The sequence below is a fragment of the Vanellus vanellus genome (genome assembly GCF_965231255.1).
Source record: "Vanellus vanellus genome assembly, chromosome: 4".
In the NCBI taxonomy this organism is placed as follows: Eukaryota; Metazoa; Chordata; class Aves; order Charadriiformes; family Charadriidae; genus Vanellus; species Vanellus vanellus.
Window position 1 is genome coordinate 37,430,248 of NC_138909.1, and position 21,838 is coordinate 37,452,085.

At 39.0% G+C, this 21,838-nt stretch overlaps 1 protein-coding gene across 1 annotated transcript; it reads right to left on the reverse strand.

Annotated features, from left to right (window-relative positions):
* Nucleotides 1-229: 229 nt before the first annotated feature.
* Nucleotides 230-20,514, reverse strand: MAP9 (microtubule associated protein 9; the record flags this gene model as incomplete). The annotated part of the gene is made up of 13 exons (XM_082483067.1): nt 230-702; nt 6,783-6,915; nt 7,647-7,792; nt 8,241-8,402; nt 9,436-9,525; nt 10,664-10,829; nt 11,376-11,434; nt 12,242-12,495; nt 14,860-14,971; nt 15,351-15,580; nt 17,695-18,120; nt 19,384-19,480; nt 20,461-20,514. 13 exons carry the CDS (start codon nt 20,512-20,514, stop codon nt 580-582), a joined length of 2,052 nt encoding a protein of 683 aa, XP_082339193.1. The 3' UTR covers nt 230-579.
* Between the last annotated feature and the right edge of the window lie 1,324 nt (nt 20,515-21,838).

The window sequence follows — 21,838 nt, forward strand, 5'->3', positions numbered from 1 at the left end:
TGTTTCTGTTTGATGCAGTTTTAATTTAAAAGCTGGTTTTATAGTTCATAATTTAACATAATCTAAGAATTACATTATGTTCTCTGCAGCTTGTCTTTTCATGTATGAAAATGATGTCCCCCTACCATACTGCTTAGCCTTTTGCCTTCTTTCTGTCACCACAACTGAGGCAACATCTCCATGCCCATCATCTCCCCCTTCACAAAGCTTTTCTTCCAGACAACCCCGCAGCCATGTGGCCTAGTAACTTAAAAATAACCATTGTGCTACTTTTATTGGGTGAAAAAAATGCCAAAGTCCAGCCTTTTGTATCCTGAATATACACTTTCACCAAAAAGGAATGAAGTAACACAGGATTTAGCAAAATTAATTAAAATGTGGAATTACAAAAATGAGTACATTTTCTAAAGCAACGGAAAGGGACAACTGATCTATTTAAACTCCAGAGAGAAAATAAACCAAAAGGAAAGGACGAAACATCTATTATGGATTCAGTGAAAATCAGCTGTTATTGAAATAATGACTAGCTACTGACAGAACTTTGTGGATCATCTCTTCTCATAGAAGGCAATAGGCTGCTCAGTAATTCCTTGAATATGTGACTTTGCCAGGTGGACTCCAGGGAGAAGGTGCTTCATCCCCATGGACAGCCTGCAACTTCTTTTGCTTCTTCTCAAGCTGCTCTCTCTTCTCTTTCTTTTCCTGGGAATAAAAAGCTGTGTCAATAAAACCAAACCAAAAAGCAACAACAACAACAAAAACAAACAAAAAGGCAACTCCACCAACAGAAAAGTTACAATTATTGTCGTACCTTTCTTGTGTAAAACGAGAAGTTAACATGCAATGGAGATGTGCCTTTTGGAGCTTAGCACATCCCTTTTAGGGATTCAGTCACATACACTGCACAACACAACACAAGAGGCTGTGACATTTGATGTCACTTACGATTAAGGTTACTGTCTCAAGGATGGGCTGGTTTTGTGCACTATCTAGACAAAAAGTCCAACAGAAGGCTTAGTGGATTAGGTACTGTATTTGTCTTGTATATAATTAGTTTCATTTTAATTACTTCTTTTCTTTAACAGGATACCTAAATCACAACGCTAAATATGCTGTTCTCATTACATGAGAACACGGATGCATCTTTGTAACTTTCTGTACTTATTACATCACACTTGCCATGTACTAGAACAAACTGGGAATTAAACAACTTATTTATAAACAAATATCTATCTAACATATTACAAACACTGGAAAGTTCTGATGATATTTTCTATTGTTGCAAACACCAATGGGCAGTTAGGATGATGAAGGACAAGCAAGATACTTGCAATATTCTGATGTGCCTGATTAACTAACGATTTTCTAGAGACCTGTCATTCAAAAAATAATTTACGATTATTTATAATTATTTTTGAATTTTTATATTGTTCTGTTCTATATAAAATAAGCATTCTTTGCAAAGATGATTCAATTCAAAATGATTCAAAAAAATGATTCAATGATTCAAAAAAAGATGATTTCACCAATGTGAGGACCAGCATCTACATCCGCAATTTAGTGCATGGGAGAGTTCTTTATAGGTCCGAATTTCCCTTGTATCATACCCGCAGGTTAGTGGTGCATGCTCGAGCACACCGCTTACTGACCTAAAGTACTGTTTTCTCTTGGTGGAATCGAGGTTGACATTATGGACCAGAGGAAAACTTTCAGTGCCCCACCTGGCAGGTGGGTAAAAGGCCCTCGAGCAGCTGGCCTTCCGGCACGTGAACAGTGCCTTCATTCCTAGGACCAACAACTGTCATATACATCATTGGTAGTAAATATGCAATGTGGATACGCAGGCCTAAACTCATCATCAGTTGTGCCAAATCCGGCCTTGGTCCTTTCCTCTTTGGCAGCCCGTCAGCCAATATTTTGAAGCACCAAAAAAGTTTCACATTTTCACACGTACGAACTGAGCTGCAGCAGAAGTACTGCTCCTTGAAGAGAGCCCTAAGATAACTGGCGCTCGCAGATAACCCATGATCCTATCCCTCTGCGGGACACTGTATAGCCTGCAAATTCCCAAGATCCTAGCAGTGATTGCCTGCTATACATAAGTGAGAAGAGAAACAGCGAGGTAACCGTGGCTAAGGGACTAGGCTGGTAAATGGGGGTAGAAGCCTTATCGTAAAAAAAGGGAGCTTGAGCAGAAGATTCCTCTTGTTTTCCACGTACGCAGCAGTCAAACCGCACTAATGCTAGCTATACATGTGATATGGACAAAAATTTAAAAAAGCATAACATGCACTGAAACATCAACCCTATCAATATGATTTTAATCTGTGCCCTTTAGGTTTTTGTTAGCATAAATCTAAACATAAGATCGAATTCAGTTAGGAATGTCTGGTCTGGCTAAATAAACACACAATTATTTCCTGTTGTTACTAGTAAAGCTGATTAAAAGCAAGACAGGGTTTGCATGGAGAAGTAATGCCCTTTACTAAAACAAGCCATACACAAGTTCATCACAGTTAGTATAATAAATAACATTATCTCTCTGTACAAACTGTCTCCTTCTGATTATATGGAGTAATTGAGACAAACTGGCCTTGTAGCACTTCTCTGTCTTCCTACACTTTTGCCTTCTTTCTCTTCCACAGAGATCTTCCTTGGATCAACACAACTAGCGTTTTTTGGTCTTTAGAACAAGTTCAAGATATTTTTTTCTGGAATTCTTAAAGGGAACTGGTTAGTACCTTAAGGGGAAAGGATTCTGCATTATCAGTGATATTTTTCAAAAAAGACAAGAAGAAATGTGCAAGCGGTACAGATGAGCTTGGGAAGAATGGGCTCTATAATGGAAGACACATGATTCATGTTCCTGTTTTGGAGTATTTGCACATATCCATCATACTTATTTTTACAAAAATTTAGTTTTATTCTGCAAACCTTAGGATCGGAATCTGTATTTGACATTCAAAGACACCTCAGCAGGTAACTGAAAACTCATAAAAAACAGGACTTATTGCAGCAGTGCTGGCAATTATTTCAGAAATCAAGTGTTACAAAGAAATGTGCATACTTTATGTTTATAAAGCACTCTTTACTGAATATATGTTGCACAACAGACTCACGTATGAAAAACCCAAACCAAAGGTAAAGCATACACCCACCCAGGAAGGGAATGAAAGTGACTTTGGATTTTTTAATCATGTCTCAGTTTTGAATGCTTGGGTTTGAAGATCCAGCTTTCATGAATGAATCCCAGTGCCAAGGAAAGAGTCTCGAGTTAATTTAACTGTTTTTTAAAAGATTAAATTTGACATGATGACATACCGGCTTCTTCCCTGCCTTCAACATATACGAAGTTTTTTATGTTCTAGTCCTAACCACAATTCACATTCTCACAAGACGTAACTGATATAAATCTAAAATAATAAATAAGATGCTACTTGCACTAACAGGAGAAGAGTAACAGAAATAGAGAAAGATGAAAACAATTACTGTAGTTTGTCATACACTACATCAACTCGATTGCATGGCTTGATTTCTCTGTGGAAGTTTCCTACTCAATAGCCTAGTAAGATAAAAACATTTTTCACTTACAAAATTCTGAGAAGATCACATTCTTTAGCAGTATGACTGCCACACAATAACTGAATTTTAGATAGTACAGAAGCCTTACAACATTGAAGAGGAATAACAATAACAGCCATATTTCTAACATATTGCAATGCCAGGAGATTAAAATTCCAATATAGAAAGTATTTTCAGATAGATCTTATTAAACCACATGAAATGAATAACCCACATCAGCTGTTTCTAACCCAGAAAAGCAACAAATCCACGAGATTCATCCAGTACATCATTTCCTCATCTTTTTAAACAGCTTTAAAATGCCAAAAATAGGTGCTGAGCATGCTCAACCTCAAGGTAAAATTTCAAACTTATTCTAGGGTATTTAACCTTACTATGTTGATCTTCAAGAATTATTTGAGAGCAGCCTTACTTCTCATCAACTCATACGAGGTTAATGTTTACCACATAAAATGGAGAACATAACACATCTAAAATACTCACTTTTCTCTACAGAAAACAGGTATCAAGATTACTATCTCAAAAATAATGGAAACTAAACTGATCTGTTGTTATAAGCTTTCTATGTTATTCTTCTTCACATTCTACTCCTCAGCATAGGTGCGTGTCAATGACAAGTGTCAGACACTGGTAGTACATATTAAGCAAAAAATGATCATCTACCAAGCATGACATCTAGATTGGCTTGAAGAGGACTTGGTGAGTAGCAAGAGTCAAATACTATGAAACAAACAAAAAAATCAGAAGCTTAAATTTTCTCAGCAATACTAAAGTATCTCAGCTCAAGATTATCCTTTTTATGTTAGTATTTTACAAGTGTTAATAGCCTTTTTCAGGGCATTTACTTTCATGCTTAATAAGTAATCTTCTCTATGCACTTATGTTATCAAACATTCACACAATGACCTCTAAAAGTATAAGTAACAGAATTTCCATTAACATAAAAGCAGAATGTTTCTTATATGTTAGCAGAACTACAAGGAGATTTTTATGTCTCTTTTACCCATGCATTATGGTCAACACCTGGTTCAGAAAAGCTGAGGATGAATTTACACATTTATTTCTGATGAATGTTAATGAAAACATACTAGAATATTTCCTACTATATTATGCCTATTTTATTTCCCTTCAAACAAAAATCCTCTTATTTGAAATAATACACTTAAAAGACTTCCACAATTCGACCCTCTCAGATTTGATGCCTGTTTGTCTACCTGTAGGCAGATATCACCTTTGTTCTCTTGCTAATACATTGACAACTTTACAGGCATTTCTCTCCTGCGGTTCACTGAAGGTGTGTATTTTCTCTATTACTATACAAAGTGAGATAACATTCTGGCCAAACACAATGACAGAGCCATTGCCCGATATGGTTTCTCAAACAAAGCTATGGTAGCTGCAAAAAACAGCACAATTTCAGAAAGTAAAAATGTGAAGACTGGGCATGAGACACATCAGTCAACACTTGCACATAGACACTGAAAATGAAACCATTTTAGAGGTACCTCTGCCAACCAGTTCACTAGCTATCACATTCTCCAACACCTGCTTATTTTTTGAACTGCTCCTCTCATGTAGGCACATGTACATCCATTTAGATCTGGTCATTCCTCCAACTACTAAAATTTGTGTTAATAGCCCCACTGAAGTGATGACCTGAGGAATTTATACACTGTTTGAACGGGGAGGGGGCTGTGCTAGACAGCAGGTTTCATTCCCCTAAAAAGGGATAATTTTTTTACCTTCTTACAGAGTCCAAGACAGCAAGGAAGTCAAACATACAATGAGAAGTAACATTCGTGCTTTGGTACAACTACGCTAATTGAGGATAGTGTCAGTAAGCGAGCATACCAGGACAGAGCGTTAGCTACTACTCAAAGCACAGTACTCGCTTCCTTGGGAACCAGAAATAGTGACTAAACAAGAAATATCTAAGAAATAATCACTTGACAAAACTGACCTGGAAATCACTTGGCAAAGGGGACTAGAGAAAATACTTCTTACCAATGATTATAGAAATCAGAGGTATTCTAACAGGGGACCCGGTCAAATAAGATCTTAAAAGACTTAAACCTAAGACTAAAAAGGTTTGAAAAGAGAGTGAAGGGAAAACATGCAGGCTCTTGCTGGTTTATATCACTGCATATTTCTGAGTCAGCTAAGTAAAGGATGATTCTCCTTTTAAAATCTGTCCCACACCCATACATCTGCCTGCCTCAGTTCTCATATATCCCCCCCACACCCTCCACACCCTCCAAAAAAAATAAATAGAAAGCCCACTCGAGACTGGAATTTTTTTTTTTTTAAGCTATTGACAGTACAATTTAATCCCTGTAAGGACCTTAATGCAGCTGAGTTGCAAGATCCCATTCTTATAAAGGGCAACAAAGACCGTATGTACAGGATTCATGACAGAAATCACAAGGAAGAGAGAAAACAGAAGAAACACTCTCAAACTAAGAAAACTTTCAAAGTCAGTATGATGAATAACTGGTCACAGGTAAGGATGCAAAATGCAGATTTTTCTTTAACTAGCAAGTCACAAATTTTTAAGAAAACAATACGTGCTAAGAATATTAGTGATCTCTCTTCTAGTTTGTTTTCTTGTAGCAAGGAAAAAAAAAAGTCTTATTTTGTGACTAGAGTACTAGATTAGTTTACTGCTTATCAACTGTGATTAAAGTACCCTGTTGGAGGAAAAATACAATTGGGAGCATCAGAGTTCCACCCTTTCTAGTAAATGGAAATAATCGCAAACCTCATTACAAGTGCTTTTATCAATTTTAAGTTATGTAAGTCTTCACTTTAAATACTTCCTTGAATTCCTTAATATATATGCACTCACTGCTGGAGCTGCTGATGCTGCTTGGCTTTGCAGGTTTTGTGCTGCGGCAAGTTGGCCTTTCAGAAATTGTTGCTCCTGACACGGAATGTCAAAAAACGAAGACTAACTATGAAATTCAAAAGTCTATGACATGTACGTAGGGAGAATATATTTTCCATGTATGCTAAATGTCGAGCCTACCCTACTTTATCTTCTTGCTCAAGAATTTTGGGTGGCTAGCTATGTAATGCTGCCATCGTCTGGCCGCTCTCATAACAGCATGACAAACCATGAGTACTACAATACAAAAGTGTTCGCACTCATTACCAGATTAATCTTGGTTTTGACAAAGTGCAAATAAAAAAAAAATATATACCAGCCATCTTTCATACTCCTCCAGAGCCTTCTTATTTTTTTCTTCCTTCTTTGCCTGTTGTATTTCTTGCTTTCTTCTCTCTAGGATTTTTTCTACTTTCTTCTGTTTCATATATTCTTCCTTTTTTTCATTCCTATATAGTGAGAGGGAAGAAAAGATCATCATGTAACAGACTAAACGTTGCATCTGTGAATAAATAACTAAATTGAGTCAAAAGAGATATTTTATGCATTTAATAAAGAATTGAGAATATATATTCAAAATCTTCATAGTCCATCTTTACCCACTATATCACTAAGGTATAAACGAACCTACTATTCTATCTATTATGGCATCACCTTTTCTGTACTACTTTCTCCCTTCTTTGGTATCATATAAAAAATTAGATTCAAAACTTTGGTGGGTAATAGTAAATTGCACACGGTCTGTGAAAACTCTTGGCTTGTAAAACTAACAAAGTACTTCTCCAGCAGATGCATCTCATTGGCTTCTGAATATAACTACACTCATACACTGTATTCCACAAAATTTTAAGATATCCTTCCGGTGGCTTAGGAACTAAGCATGAGACTAATCACATAAAACATTATACTACTCATTGAATCTTACTTCTCAGCACACTACCTCCACCTGAGCTTAGTCGGCAGCCTTTTGGGGAGGAAAGCATTTAAGTTACTAAACTGAAAGAAGCTGTACAGCTTGTTCTCATTATTATACTTGTTCTCCATCAGGCCGGAAGAGCCTGATCCCAAGCATGCCATTGTCTCCCAATGAAAAGCACATCATGCACTCACAGCAGACCTATTGCATTTCTAAGCAAAGATTTGGGAAACTATGATATTCCAAAACCCAGTGGTCTAGTACCATTTTTCAACTGCTGACATGCTGTCTCTCTTCTTCTCTGCAACCTGTTCCTCTTCTTTCTTCTTCCTGATTCTTTCAGACTGTTTTTCCTTTCTGCTTTGCTCTCTTAAATATTCCGCTTTTCTTTCTTTCCATTTTTCAAACGCCTAAAGAGGACCACAGATTCATTACAAATTTTACCCCTCACCTTTCTGTCAATACTCCACTCACTTGTTCTGTATTATTATTATTTTTTGTAATTTCTACACATTCTACAATATTTGTTTGTAGCATTGCTCAGAAGTGGGTATCGCTATACCTAAAAAGAATAAACTTTTCCGAGTAAGTAACAGTTCATTGCCAATGTACTAATATGGAGTTTATTTTACATTCAGTTAATAGAATCCAAATACGGACAAATACCTGGTTTTGCACAAAAGTAAACATTTCATACTTCCAACAGAAGAGAATCTAATATGAGCTTTCTTCAAATATTAAGCACGTTTAGATTTTAGAGTCTAGCTAATTTCCATCTCTTCCTCGATTAATCAAAATTATTCTCAACAATCTCCTGAACCATATCGGATACACATTTATGTACATATTTCACATCACCTTCTGTGCTGCTTCTGTCCTCTCCTCATTCTGTTCTGCTGCTTTCTTTTTCTTAAGTTCCTCAACCTTCTTTTTTTCACTTAACTTCTTTGCTTCTCTTCTTTTCTTTTTTTTCCAGGCTTCAAAAGATGCAATTGCTTCCGCTTTTTTAACAGCTTCTTCCTACATTGAAAATAACAGTCTACATTTAAATACACTTAAATATAAAAGTATAATTTAAATAGTATGCTTTAAACTCTGTCAAATGTAGGATTAGATGGAGCAATAAAGAAATGGAAATTGATTTGCAGACAAATTTGAGTAATATTCAAAATTAAATTTGAGCTATATAGAAGGGTTTTTTTCTATGGTCATTTTTAATTTAACTTAATCAAGTGATTATTGCGGCCTTCCAGTACCTAAAGGGGGCCTCCAGGAGAGCTGGGGAAGGACTTTTTACTCGGGCATGTACTGATAGGATGAGGGGGGATGACTTCAAACTGAAAGAGGGCAGGTTTACATTAAACATTAGGAAGAAATTTTTCACTTTGAGGGTGGTAAGGCACCGGAACAGGTTCCCCAGAGAGGCTGTTGAGGCCCCATCCCTGGAGGTGTTCAAGGCCAGGCTGGACATGGCTTTGGGCAGCATGGACTAGTGGGAGGTGTCCCTGCCTATGGCAGGGGGGTTGGAACTCGATGATCTTCAAGGTCCTTTCCAACCTAAACCATTCTATGATTCTATGAAATGAAGCAAATTACTCCTGTGAAATACGTGCAGGAAAATATGAAATACATGTTAAATGCTTAGAAGTGAAACATACTAAATACTTAAAAGAAAAATTAAGAATTGCCTACTATTCAAAATACAGGCCTCTGTAAGTAAGCATCTCTTGTAGTGAGCAATCTCATTTCCTAACAGATAACAAATTAAAACTTAACACCTGAAGGGTTGAGCATCCCAAGGTCTTTGTAAACAAACCTGAAAATTAATCTAAGAAGCATACTTTTAACATACCTTATGTAAATGTTTAGGGAAGCATCAGCCACACCTTTACAGCAACCATAACAAGTGGGACATGCCATTTACTGTTTCAACTCACCAGACACCTCAGATGATTTAGAATAGCAGTGATGTAATTAGGCAGAAAACACAGGTAACCATATTTCAAAGGATTATAGTTTGTCAACTTCTTTTTAAGCAAGAATGTAAACAAACCTTTTCAATATTGTTCTTTAGATTTTCAGCTCTCTTCTTTTCAATTCTCCTTAATTCCAGTAGAAAGATCCTTTTCTTTTCCAACCAATTCTGCAAGAATCATTAGAAGACTTTTAAAGTCTTTTTAAGGTGTAACTAAAAAAGTTCTGTTAAAACAACCAAATATTATTAGAGCAGCACCAATATAACGACCACCGCAATTACTCTTAATTCTTCCATGTGCTACTTAAATAACTACCCCACGTGGAAGACTGAGCTGTGATCACACAAACATTGCGATCAACAAAGTCTAAGGTTCTAAAATCATAGCTGCAAAATATGAAAAACCTTAAGAATGTTTAAAAAAAGAATATTAAAAAAAAAAGCAAGCATTAAGAAAAAATGAAGAAGAATAGAATAAAGATTCTCATTACTTGGTATACAGGAATACTATTTACGTTTATGGTCTCTCTTGCAAATACCTATAATTAAAGAGAATAAATTCCAACTGGGAAGAGTTAGACTTCAGGCATTCATAATAATAACTAAGTGTTATTAGTCATTTGCAGAATAAGGATTAAATTTTCAAGGTTTAATTATGTATCTGGTATGCTGCTTAGAGATACAAGTGTCCTAACTGAAGCCTATTTTACCTTTAAAAATTATGGAGACAATATAAATATGGATTTGAGGTTCTCAATTTTGTTCTAGAACCATAACAAGTATTAAAAACACATACCAATATGAACAGCATCTGTTAATGAAAGTTTTTCTCACAGATTAGTAGCAAAAACCTGTTGAAACCCACAAACTAATTGTTATGAAATTCTACACAGAATCCACATAGATTATCCTTCTGGAGATAATACTAGACTTGTTTTCACTTTTCCTGAATGTCAACTGAATAGAATGTACCAGGAAAAGAAACTTTAAACTACACGCTTACTTATGTTAAGGAAGAAGCAGAAATAAATGAAAATAATCGATGTGTCTGAAAATAGCCGGACACAATAAATTACGAACCACTGTATGTCCCTCTCATCTAGCTTTTTAGTTTACAGTTTGATGAAAAGGCATAGCCAACAGACTAAAAGGATTATTACACCTGTAAGCAAATGCAAGGAATATACTCAGAAATACTGATTTCAAGAAAATAAAGGTGTTGACTGCTACAAAAGGACTTTTATGTGCATAGTTTTGTTTGTTGGTTGTTTTGTTTGTTTTTTACTTGTTTGTTTTTAAGATCTACCTGGAAAACAGCTGCTCGTAAACTATCTGCTTTGTCAAATTCTGTACTGTTGTTCTGCACGTGTTTATCCTCCAACACCTTTAAAGTTCCCAGATATTGAGATGAAACAGGTGTAGCTGATGGAACAGCTTTCACCTTTTTCTTTAATTGTGCAGGAGACAGAGACCTATGAAAATACCAAGACACAAACATATTAATCATCTCTCCATTTATTGTATCTGACATCAAGTAGTGTTCCTTTTATTTCTGTGTATACCAAAAGTTACTGTGATGCTGTGTTTACATGCACTTGGCTGGGGACAGAGGAAAAAGGAAAGGAAGAAGCCCGTTTTCTTCTGAGGGCTTTATTATTGCCAAAACAGCCACTACTCAACATATTCAGCCCAAGAAAGTTCACAAATTCCTCATATTTTCATCTACAAAACAGCCTGAAACCTGTAAAGACATCATAGACTGGATTCATTGGTGGATCCAGTAGCACATGCTCATCATTGACACTGGCAAAAGACTTATAGTCCGATGTGATATAACTCTGAGCAACAGTTATAATAACATGCCACATCTACTAAACTGTTTTCTACAGATGGTCAGAGGTTGTCAGCAGTGAAGACAATGCTGACAGAAAATAAGAGTGAAGCAGCATTGTCAGGGCATTTGCATGCATCTTACACTTTGCTGTGTAAGACTGGGATACACAGCATCTTTCTCTTACCTGTCAGATAAAGAAGCTTTTGGATTTTGTAGAACACTCTGTTTTGTTTCACTTAGTTTCTAAAAAACACAGAGGTAAAGTAAAATTATAGTCTCTCAAGCAACAGAACTAGACCAGGATGAAACAGATTTTTAAAAGCTAACAAGGATGTTGGGAGTTGGACTTGATGATCCTTATGGGTCCCTTCCAACCAGGACATTAGAAAAACATGCAAGAAAGCCACTCTAATATAGACAGGGTACAGTACAGGATAAGAAAGTAAAAAAAAAACAACAAACCAAACAAACTTTCAGAATGTCTGTATCTTTTTGAAATGTCACCAAGAAATGTTTTTTTGTATTATATAAAAATATAGTCTATAGTTTAGAAATACCAAGGAATAAAAAGAACCCAGCTGGGCAGTGGGCTTCCCTGTTATTATATCAACACTCTTTTAACTGTTCTTAATATTCACCTTTAACAGTTACATATATCTACATATTTTCCTTCTTATGAAGAAGCATAAAGTGCTTTGCATCTTAACCGTTATTCAAGTCTCACCATGGATTCCAACATACCCTGCTCATTCCAATTCAGCTAACCTCACAAGACAGATTTGACATTTTCACTTGGATACTGGTATTTCATTAAGAATGGGAAATGCACATTTCAGTACCTTTATCTGGTTTAAATGACTTGTGTAAAATCATCTTGCATAAATCTACATAGAATTTGTAAGAGCCTCAGCTCTAGAAGCCAGAGATAAACTATCAGCTTTACAAACAGAGTTCTACACGTTTAAGGTACCAACAGTAACTTTACAAAACCTTTTACCGTGCTCCTCGGACACTGTTCTAAACAAGGGTAAAAATGCATATGAATAATACCTTGACAGAGTCCTCTGAAGTGTTCTTTGCCTCCCCATGCTCAGACTGATTGCTCACTGATACCTTCTGTATTGTATCAGTTACTATTTGCTCTTTCACTATTTTCACCATTTCATCTGAACTGTCATCTGTTGACTTCTCTAATTTCCTTGTTTTCTCATACACTGTGGTCGTCATTGCTTCTATCACTGACGGGGATTTTCTACTATCGTCCTCCGGTTTCAAGTCACTGGTGCGGATGTTTTGATCTTGATCTAATGGGAGAAAAAGGATTGAGAGGACAGACTAACAAGAATTTCATCGTTTCTCAATGTATTTTCTGTATACTTCTTCTAAGAATTATATGCACTAATAAGAAGACTATTCACTTGTATTGTATTTAAATATAAGACTGGAGTATCAGCTGCAGTTTTAACAAATGTTATAGAATGTGTAAGCATGACAAAAGCAAAACCTCCCATCTGCCTCACCACCCAAACATGGTTCTAGTGCAAATTAAAAAAACAAAACAAAACAAAACGAAAGCAAGAGCCATTGCAATCACAGCAAGAGCTCTTCTGACAACTAGCAAACTACTAATGAAGTCTGTACGACAATTTGGGTAACAGAAACTATTTTCATTGGGTGGTTTTCAGGGGTGTGGGACACAGAAGGAAATAACGGAAAGATTCTGAAGTGAGGATTTAAACAAAACATCACCTCAATTTAAATGCAGGCCTAAGTGGTGAAATCTTCATTTATGAAACACTTTATTAATAATACTTAAAAAACATTTTTATCAGATCTGAACTGCCGTTAATGCAGAGATCTAAATTGGTAAACCAATTCAGACACAAACCAAAAAAGGCCATGGTGAATTCAAAATTACAATCACAATTTTCTGATGGAATTCTTAAAAGAAATATAAGTTGTGGATGAGAGATTAACTCCAAGTTACCTGAAGAAAGGAATATCAATGCTGACAATCTCAGAAATTTAACCTAGATTTACAATGACGAAGGTAAGTTCGAGGCGACAAGAATTCTGAATTTGTATGAACCATTTTCTATCCTCTATCGATACGTAAACTTTCATATTTTACTTTACACTTACTAGATAGTAAAACTGTAGATAAACTGTAGGCATCAGGAATTGTACAACTCTAATTAAGCTCCAGCACTTAGTGCACAGGACACTGAAGACAGCAGATTTACTGCTAACTGTGAGCGCTCTGTAGCATAAACTTCACAGAACTTCATGTGCAAGTCAGTTTGGCTCTGTTTGCAAAATGGATACAAAACACTAACCTCCCCATGGTTAGCTGAAAAATGCCACATAAAACCTGTAAGTAGTATTACTGCAGTTCCTTTCTTGACAGTTCAACCTATACATGTTTGATCAGTCTGCTCGAAATTCTTACACCTGCACACTTCAGCATTGTATTTAAACAATCTTTTCCAATACCTTTTCCTCCACCTCTGTTGCAGACTCCACATCATAGTTGTTTCTATGTCCTCCTTTGTCATGACAACACCACCTTTATCATTCTCTCTCACGCTGTCCCTGCGCTTGGAGAATCTACCCATTCCAGTACATTGATGCTCATATCCTTTTCCCCATACAAACTCTCCTTAGACACTGCTTCATTAATGACGCTTAAAAGCATCAAGCTATACTGAACAAATTTGCTAGTCCAAGGTATCAGCAAAATATAAAAAAGGAACTGAAATTAAACACAGATCTAAGAATATTTGTTTACTACTCAGCACATTGCCCGAGTTTTCAACTTTTGTTCACCCTTCCGCACTAAATTCTTCAAGCCAAGTCCTATCTTTCATCTCATTAGGCTGCAGCATATAGACATTACATAGGCCATACAGACAGCATTTTTTTTGCTCCATCTGACAGTCTGTGTTACCTACCTGTTATAGTCCTGCACACACACAGCAAATTACACCCCAGCATGATTCCCTTAGCAAATTAAAAAAAGGTGTCTAACAGCCTATTCCAGTGCTTTTCAACCTGGGGTCCATGGATTTTTTTGGAACCAGTCTGAAAAAGGGGACTAAGAAAGGTAAGTTCAATGGATACTGCTAAGAAGCCCACACATATGATATTTCTTAAAGGGTCTGCACATCCCCTAAGATTAGTTAAAGATTCACAAATCCAAAAAAAATAGAAAAGTGCTACTTAATTTGTATTAAATTTTGTGGAAAAGGTGCAGGAAGAAGTGAAAGATTTACCCTAGTCATGTTGACTACATAAGAGGAAATGAAATTAAAATTACTTGGTTTAAGTCTCAAGGAGCTTAGGCGACGAGGCATACGCTTGACACAAGTCAAAGTACAAAAACTAAATTCTCAAAGTTTAATCTCTTCCTCTACATTCCTGGTAGGCCTCTGGGGCCAAATTTCTCGATACCTGGGATGGTAATGTACTTGGACAGAACTGCAAGAATGAGGCAGGGCCATTCTCAAAGCCAGAACAGAAGGAGAAAGAAGGGCATGAGACAAAGCTAAAAGAGAGTTAAAAGGAAATGAAGAATGCCACTGATTTTTAAGAAGACTTGTATTGGACCACTAGATATTATTAAGGTATAAATGATAACATTTATCTGGTTCCATGTATCTAAGTTCTACCTTTTGCAGGTGGTGCTTCTCCATGCATCAGTAAATTGGAGTCTCCAGATCTTTCATTGTGGGAAGTAAAATTAATGGAAAATGGTGGTGAAGTACTTTCTAGCCATGGACCCTTAGATCAGAAAGTGACAATTAAGTCAGCAATTCATAACAGATCAGAATAATCTAACTTAACTTTATAATACTTTTATAGAATACTTGTTCAGAACTCTCTATGAGAAGTATAATTCTTGTTATACATTTGGAGAAATAAAACCAATCAGCACATAAAGCTGCAAACCATCACAAAATCCTGTTTCTAGTTAGAAAGAAAAAGAATTATGTTCTCTTATCTGCCCCTCATCATAAGAATGCTACTGGCAAAGACATTTTTTCCCACTCCTATTTTTGTCCTGTTTTTCTTCAGAAAATTTTTTCAGCTAAGTAAAAGTTAGTTTAAAAAGTTTCCAATGTAGACAGTAAAAAAAAAATCAACACATATACTCTCTTACTTCAGGACCAGGGCTTTCGGCAAGCAATTTTTTCTTGGGCATGGCTTGGGCATTCAGAGTAGTTAAGGATGATGTTACCGAAAACGAAGACAATCCATTTCTAGAAGTTATTTTTCCTTCTGACCTATTAAGCTCACTGTCTTCCACAGGACCACTTTTTCTCAAAATACTTCTTGGTTGAGGTAGTGGTTTATAACAGCCATCTAATGAAAGAGTGCTGATAATCTCAGCTGAAAATAAGTATTATAGTTTCAGTTATGCCTATTTAAAGACATTTTAGTCTGGAACATTATTTTGCCAAGTTAGATTCAATCAACTATTTTCAGTTAAATGAGCTTTTTAAATAATAGCACAACTTTCTTAATACAGCGAGGCCATATACAGACAGCTATATAAAGAGTTACAGCCACTTTTTCAGAAATCTTAATGAAAGTTTTAAAGCTTTTAATATAATCTCTAAATAGACAATTTATTATCTCTGTGTATATACTCAAACTACACTCAAAAGCTTATCTGCAATTAGAGAAACAGTTTTCATAAATACAGAAGAGAGCACATAGCTAATACAGCACCATAGTAAGAAAACCTTTTTGCTGTTCTGCTTGTCCCTTTAACTAATAGAGCAGATACAGAGGGAAGACGCTCGTCTCCGCATGCTGCAGAATGGAACAACCTTGGGTAGGAGGAGACATCACGAGAAATGCAGTCAGAGGGGAGGGCGTTGAGTATATTTCTAGCTCCTCCAGTGATGTCTCTTCCCTCCCTAAGGCAGTCACTGGGCAGCAGAACCACCACCCAACAATTTCTTACAGATTCCTGTCCTCTGGCTCCTCACCTTCCTCCTATTTAGTAATCCTATCTTCTTCATGTTTTCTTCTCCCTGCCCTGCCACCAATAAGATCAAGCCATACAACTGCTTTCTACCTGCCTTTTTCCTTACGTATGCTGATCCACATAGAAATGTGTATCTAATTCTGCGTGTTGCCATGGAAGCATTTCTTATTAAATCCTAGTTCATACAAATCTATCGCAGGAAATGAGAGAATCACCATGCTCATCCAGCACACTCAGCAGCGTAAAGTCTAATTATATAAGTAGTGTGAAGTTTAGAGAGCTAAGAGGTCGCAACAATATTCCTACAAGGGCTGTGACAGTTTTTCCATGCAGTGAATCACAAGAAAAATCAAAGGAGCAGAAAAAGCTGATTAATCTCTGCATAGTCACCTTCTCTGTCGGACAGGGATCAATTTATCTAATACAAGAAAGTTTACAATGGTTGATCACTGAAGGCAATATGCTAGTATCACTGCACGACTTAGATGCACATGAAGAAAACTTTTTTCTGCCTGACTGCACAGGCATACTGGCCAGGAAAGACAGGAGTCTGCAGTGGCCAGCTGCACAAGTGTATTTAGCACTTTCATGCCACCACGTGGAAAGAAAAAACAGGAGCTGATATCACTAATCATGCTCTACCAATTTCAAAGTTGTAATCTTCCATCACAGGTAATGACCTGCCATAAATTTCTCTCAACATCAAACAGGACAAATTCTTCTCCTATTAGGAATTAGATTAAAAATATAAAGTCTTTTGACATTTTAGATTTGTAAAAGCGCATATAGCCAATTAGCAGAATTCCATGTACTGCTTTGCATATTAGAAATTAATTAGCTATTCTTATAACGAAACACTACAGTTCTTTTTTTATATGTTTGACTATACATCTGAAGTGGCTCAGTATCTTCAAAGTAAAAGATCATTTTAAGTTTTAACTCAGTGATGATGAGCAGTCTACCATTCATAGATGTTTTGGTTACAGCTCATTTTCTGACATTCTGTTACATTACAGCATCATGATGTCTCAGGATCATGATTTCAACATTATATTTGCGAACACTGTTGTCCAAATTCACCGATGATAGAGGAGGGATGTCTGTTTAAAGACCTTTCCATTAAAGCATGTATGGATGCTGTGCACACTGTCTGACTATGGCTTTCTGTGCTGTGCACACACAGAAGAGGCAACTCTGTAGCCCTCCTGCATCTTCCATGGACATGCACTGATAGAGACCTGGACTTTAAGTACCCAAACGGCTGTTTTTTCTCTCCTGAAAGGAAAAGGCGAATAGGCACCTCCTGCTACTTGGCCCGCACTGGTTCAGCTTACCCCCCAGCAGCTAGAGGTTATCAAAACATGTATTTTTAGAACAATATTGCATAAATTCCCTGCAAACCAAAGCAGCTGATACTCAACACAGAAAACAACCCAAATTACAACACTTCAAAATACTGTAAAGTAGCTAAGCAAGTAAGAGCAACAAAATTCAAATGTTTTCTTTTCACCTGATGCTGAAGCATTTCTTGTTTTGTGCACCCGTGGCTTTGGTATAGGTTTGTTTTCCTCTTGATTTCTTTTTTTCTGTAGTTCATAAATAGGCATGCTGTTACAGTGGTCACTTTCACTATTATCACATGGTACTTCTTCAGCAGCTGAACACTCTTCGTTATTTTTTCTGTCATCGCCCTCATTTTGACTTTTCAAACATTCTTCTTCATCTTTTCTCACATCCTGTATGTTCTCACTTTCTAAAAGCATTACTTGCTGAAGCTTCTTTTCGTGAAAGGCTAAAGTCAAGTCATCAGCAGCTTCATTTTCCAAATCTGCAGCTTTATGTGAAGCATCATCACCTGAGAGAGGACTCTCAACAGCAACTGATTTCTCAGTGCTTTCAGCACCTGAATTAGTTTCATTAAGTTCTTCCCCAATACCTGAAAATAGCATATTATCAACTTCCATTTGAGACAAATGGGAAAAAAACAGGACACAGAAACTACATCTTCTATAATTTAACAGTAGTTTTCATATAACAATCTCCTGACTTAAGTCTCCGTGCACTTCTCTTTCTGCACCTGTGATCTCTGCGAACTAGACCCTTATTCTACTTTCCTGTCATCTGTTTCTGTGGACCCAATCTGAAGAAAATACTTCAAATATTCCCTGGTCAATTCTTATCTGTCCTGCGGTTTAAATCCCTTCTATAAAACTATGTCTCCAATGCCATAAGAAGTGGAAGCAAGCCAACAACAACGAAACTAGGCATGTTTTGTTACCAGAATCCACCTTCCCCTTCCACTCTCTTCACTTCTGTCCTATCTGAAATCTACTAGAAGATACTCAAAGGAGGTATCTGCTCCAACGCTAAGGTTCACATGTTTAACAAAAATATTTTTGTCTTCCAGTGGCCTGTTATTTCTAATTGACCTTATTTCAGTGTTCAAAAGCCAAGAAAGACAACAAAAAAATGTCATGATAGTCGAGTAACATATTTAATGTAGTAGGAGCTTTTTTCTAAATCTTGTCAGCAAAGGGAAATCAAAACATCCCATGACCTTTTAAAAGATGTTTCATACGTGAATGAAAAACAACACAGAGGAAGTCCTTTTAAAAATACATTATGATATTTAAGATTCATATTTCCCTTAACATGCAGCACCATATCAGGAAGAAGAGCTATTCGGCCAATCTCGTCAGACTAAACATAAACATTACCAAATATCAAACGCATCCTGGCCCAAGAAAAACAGCCAGATCAAACCTGTTCCTGGTTTGCGTACATGGCCAGGCAAGCATGCTCTGCAGTGTCCCCTGCAGCCCTTATTCGCTGATTGTCCAGACCGGGAAAACAGTATGACAACAGCATGGCTTGCTCTGACCGTGTCCACTTTCACTCACAGTACTGTGCTCTACTGTCTCATCCAGGTGTAGAGTAAACAATATGGCTAAGGAGTAAAACTGGCCATCACAACTGTAGGGAACAGCACAGACTGTGTCTGGTCTAGCAGGTCGGCACCACCGCTGATTTCTCTGGGAATTCTGCTCCTGACTTGAAGGGGAGGACGAAGTGATTTAAAAGTTGTTAAAACACGAAATCTTGGAACATTAAATCATATTGACTCACAAAGATTCTCTATGATCTAGTAATGAGTTAAAAAAGTGAAGAACGCAAGGAAAAATATTGAATTCTGCCTTACCGTTTAACATGCCATCCTCGTCACTCTCAAAGTCGTCTGAGTATTCAGCTGTTTGCTCTCTTGCCGCGTGAGCAGAAATTGTTTCTTGTAGTCCATTCTGAAACGGTTTCGCAAACAGCTTTTACACAGAAGGGCTGATTCACTTCTTCAAGTTCAGCACTAATTCCCCCCTTCCACACAGACATAAGTAAAACTGAGCAACGGAGATTAACCTGCTTAACTGAAAACTACTGTGAAGGGTAAGTAAAACACAGTGTTTTCACTTTATCATCATTCCCCCAATTTTTCTGTGTTAAACTCCCCCTCCACGTGTTAATTTACATTTCTTAGCTTCGTAAGAAACGCTATCTTGCAGATCCCTCTTCCATTTTTGGCAATAATGACCTTGTATCACCACGTGACGCTCTCCCCCCTTTTTATACGTTCTGATGGGCAAGAGTGCAACGCAAAGGTCGGCGCGGTCCCGCCCGACCGAGGCGGCGAGCGGGGACTGACCGCCTCTCCGCTGACCGCCGCGGTGCGAGAGCCTGAAGCGGGAGGCCGATCCCAAACAACCGAAGACCTCCACACGCGCCACCGCTGGTGTTTCGGGCTCTCGGCTGCGGGACACCACGGACACCCCGTGTTTACGTGGGTTCTGAAAGCAACGGGCCTCATTTATGGATTAAAGACACGTTAGGGAACGCAGCAGCATCTCCAGAGGGGGCGACCCCGGGCCACAAGCGGCTGGAGGCCGGAGAGCGGGCTGCTCGCCGTGGGTCTCGCCCTCTTCCCGAGGCACCCGCCGGCGGCCACCGCGGGGCCTTCGGCCAGAGCCGTTTCTGCAGGGCTACCGGGGGCGGGGAACGGCTCAGCCTTAGAGCGGCCGCTTCCCCCGGTTGTGCGCGGGGAGCCGCTCCTAGCGCCCACGCTGAACGGCACCTGCTTCCCCGCTTGCATTTTGACAGCAAACCGGCTATTTTTGGGGGTGTGTGTGTGTTGCCTTTAACAACAAAATTACGGTAGTCGCGGTAAGCCGTTCGCAGACAGACGCCGCCGGCCCTACGGCCGCGCTCCCCGCCCGCCGCCGCCGCTCACCTGCACGGCGCTGCGCCGCCCCACCGCCCGGCCGCCGGCCCCTGCCCCCGACATGGCGGCGGCCCGCTCCTGCACCCGCGCCGCGCCTGGCAGCGCCGCCGGCCGGGCCTCCCGGCAGCCCCGGCCCCGCCGCCGCCACCGCCCCGCCCGCCGCGGCACTGCCCGTCGCCTGGCAACGCCGCCGCGCCGGAGAGAGCGGGTAAAGGGCGGGCGGCGGCCCCGGGGCTGCCGGCGGGTGGGCAGCGGCAGCCGTGGCGCTCTGAGCCGGAGCTTGACACCGCTGAGGGCCCACGGCTCACCCCAAACCCCGAGTCCCTCCGTTCTCCGTAGCTACAGACACAGAGGTCGAGGGAGGTGGTTCTGCCCCTCTGTTACGCTCTGGAGAGACCCCACCTGGAGTACTGCCTCCAGCTCTGGGGCCCTCCGCACAGGAAAGGCACAGACCTGTTGGAGCGAGTCCAGAGGAGGGCCATGAAGATGATCAGAGGGCTGGAGCACCTCTCCTATGAAGACAGGCTGAGAGAGATGGGGTTGTTCAGCCTGGAGAAGAGAAAGCTCCGGGGAGACCTTATTGTGCCCTTTAAGTATCTGATGGGAGCCTACAAGAAGGCTGGAGAAGGACTTTTTCTAAGGGCATGTAATGATAGGAAGAGGGGGAATGGCTTCAAACTGGAAGAGAGTAGATTTAGATTAGATATAAGGAAGAAATTATTCACTGTGAGGGTGGTGAGACACTGGAATAGGTTGCCCAGAGAAGTTGTGGATGCCCCATCCCTGCAGGTGTCCAAGGCCTGGCTGGATGGGGCTTTGAGCAACCTGGTCTAGTGGGAGGTGTCCCTGCCCATGGCAGGGGGGTTGGAAATAGGTGAGCTTTAAGGTCCCTTCCAGCCCTAACCATTCTATGATTCTATGATCTGTGGGTCAAAATTGGGGCCTTCTGTCGTCACTGAGCAACTTTCTTACCTGAGCCAAAGCATTCCATAAGGAACAAACTCATTTCAGTGCTCTCATGGAAGAAAATCTCATAGCACCTTTGAATTAATCTGAATGAAAGTTTAGAGATGAAGGAATAACAGTGGTGTAAAAGTAAATTGTCTGGTGCTTACATCTCCTAATACTCTGATTCTTACTTCCTCAGGAGGTGGTTGTGCCACACACCTGGTAATCACCAATCCCCAGCTGACCAGGCACCTTGCCAAGCAGCACACTTATGTCCCTGCAGAGCTGGCTGTCCTAGAAGTCATCTTGCCACTGTATGAACAGTGATGGAGGTGTCCCAATCCCAGGACGCTATGGGAATCTTGATCTTGTGCATGAAAAGAAAACTGTCCACTTTCAGGACCGTGTACAGATATGGACAACTATATTCTTCCTCCAG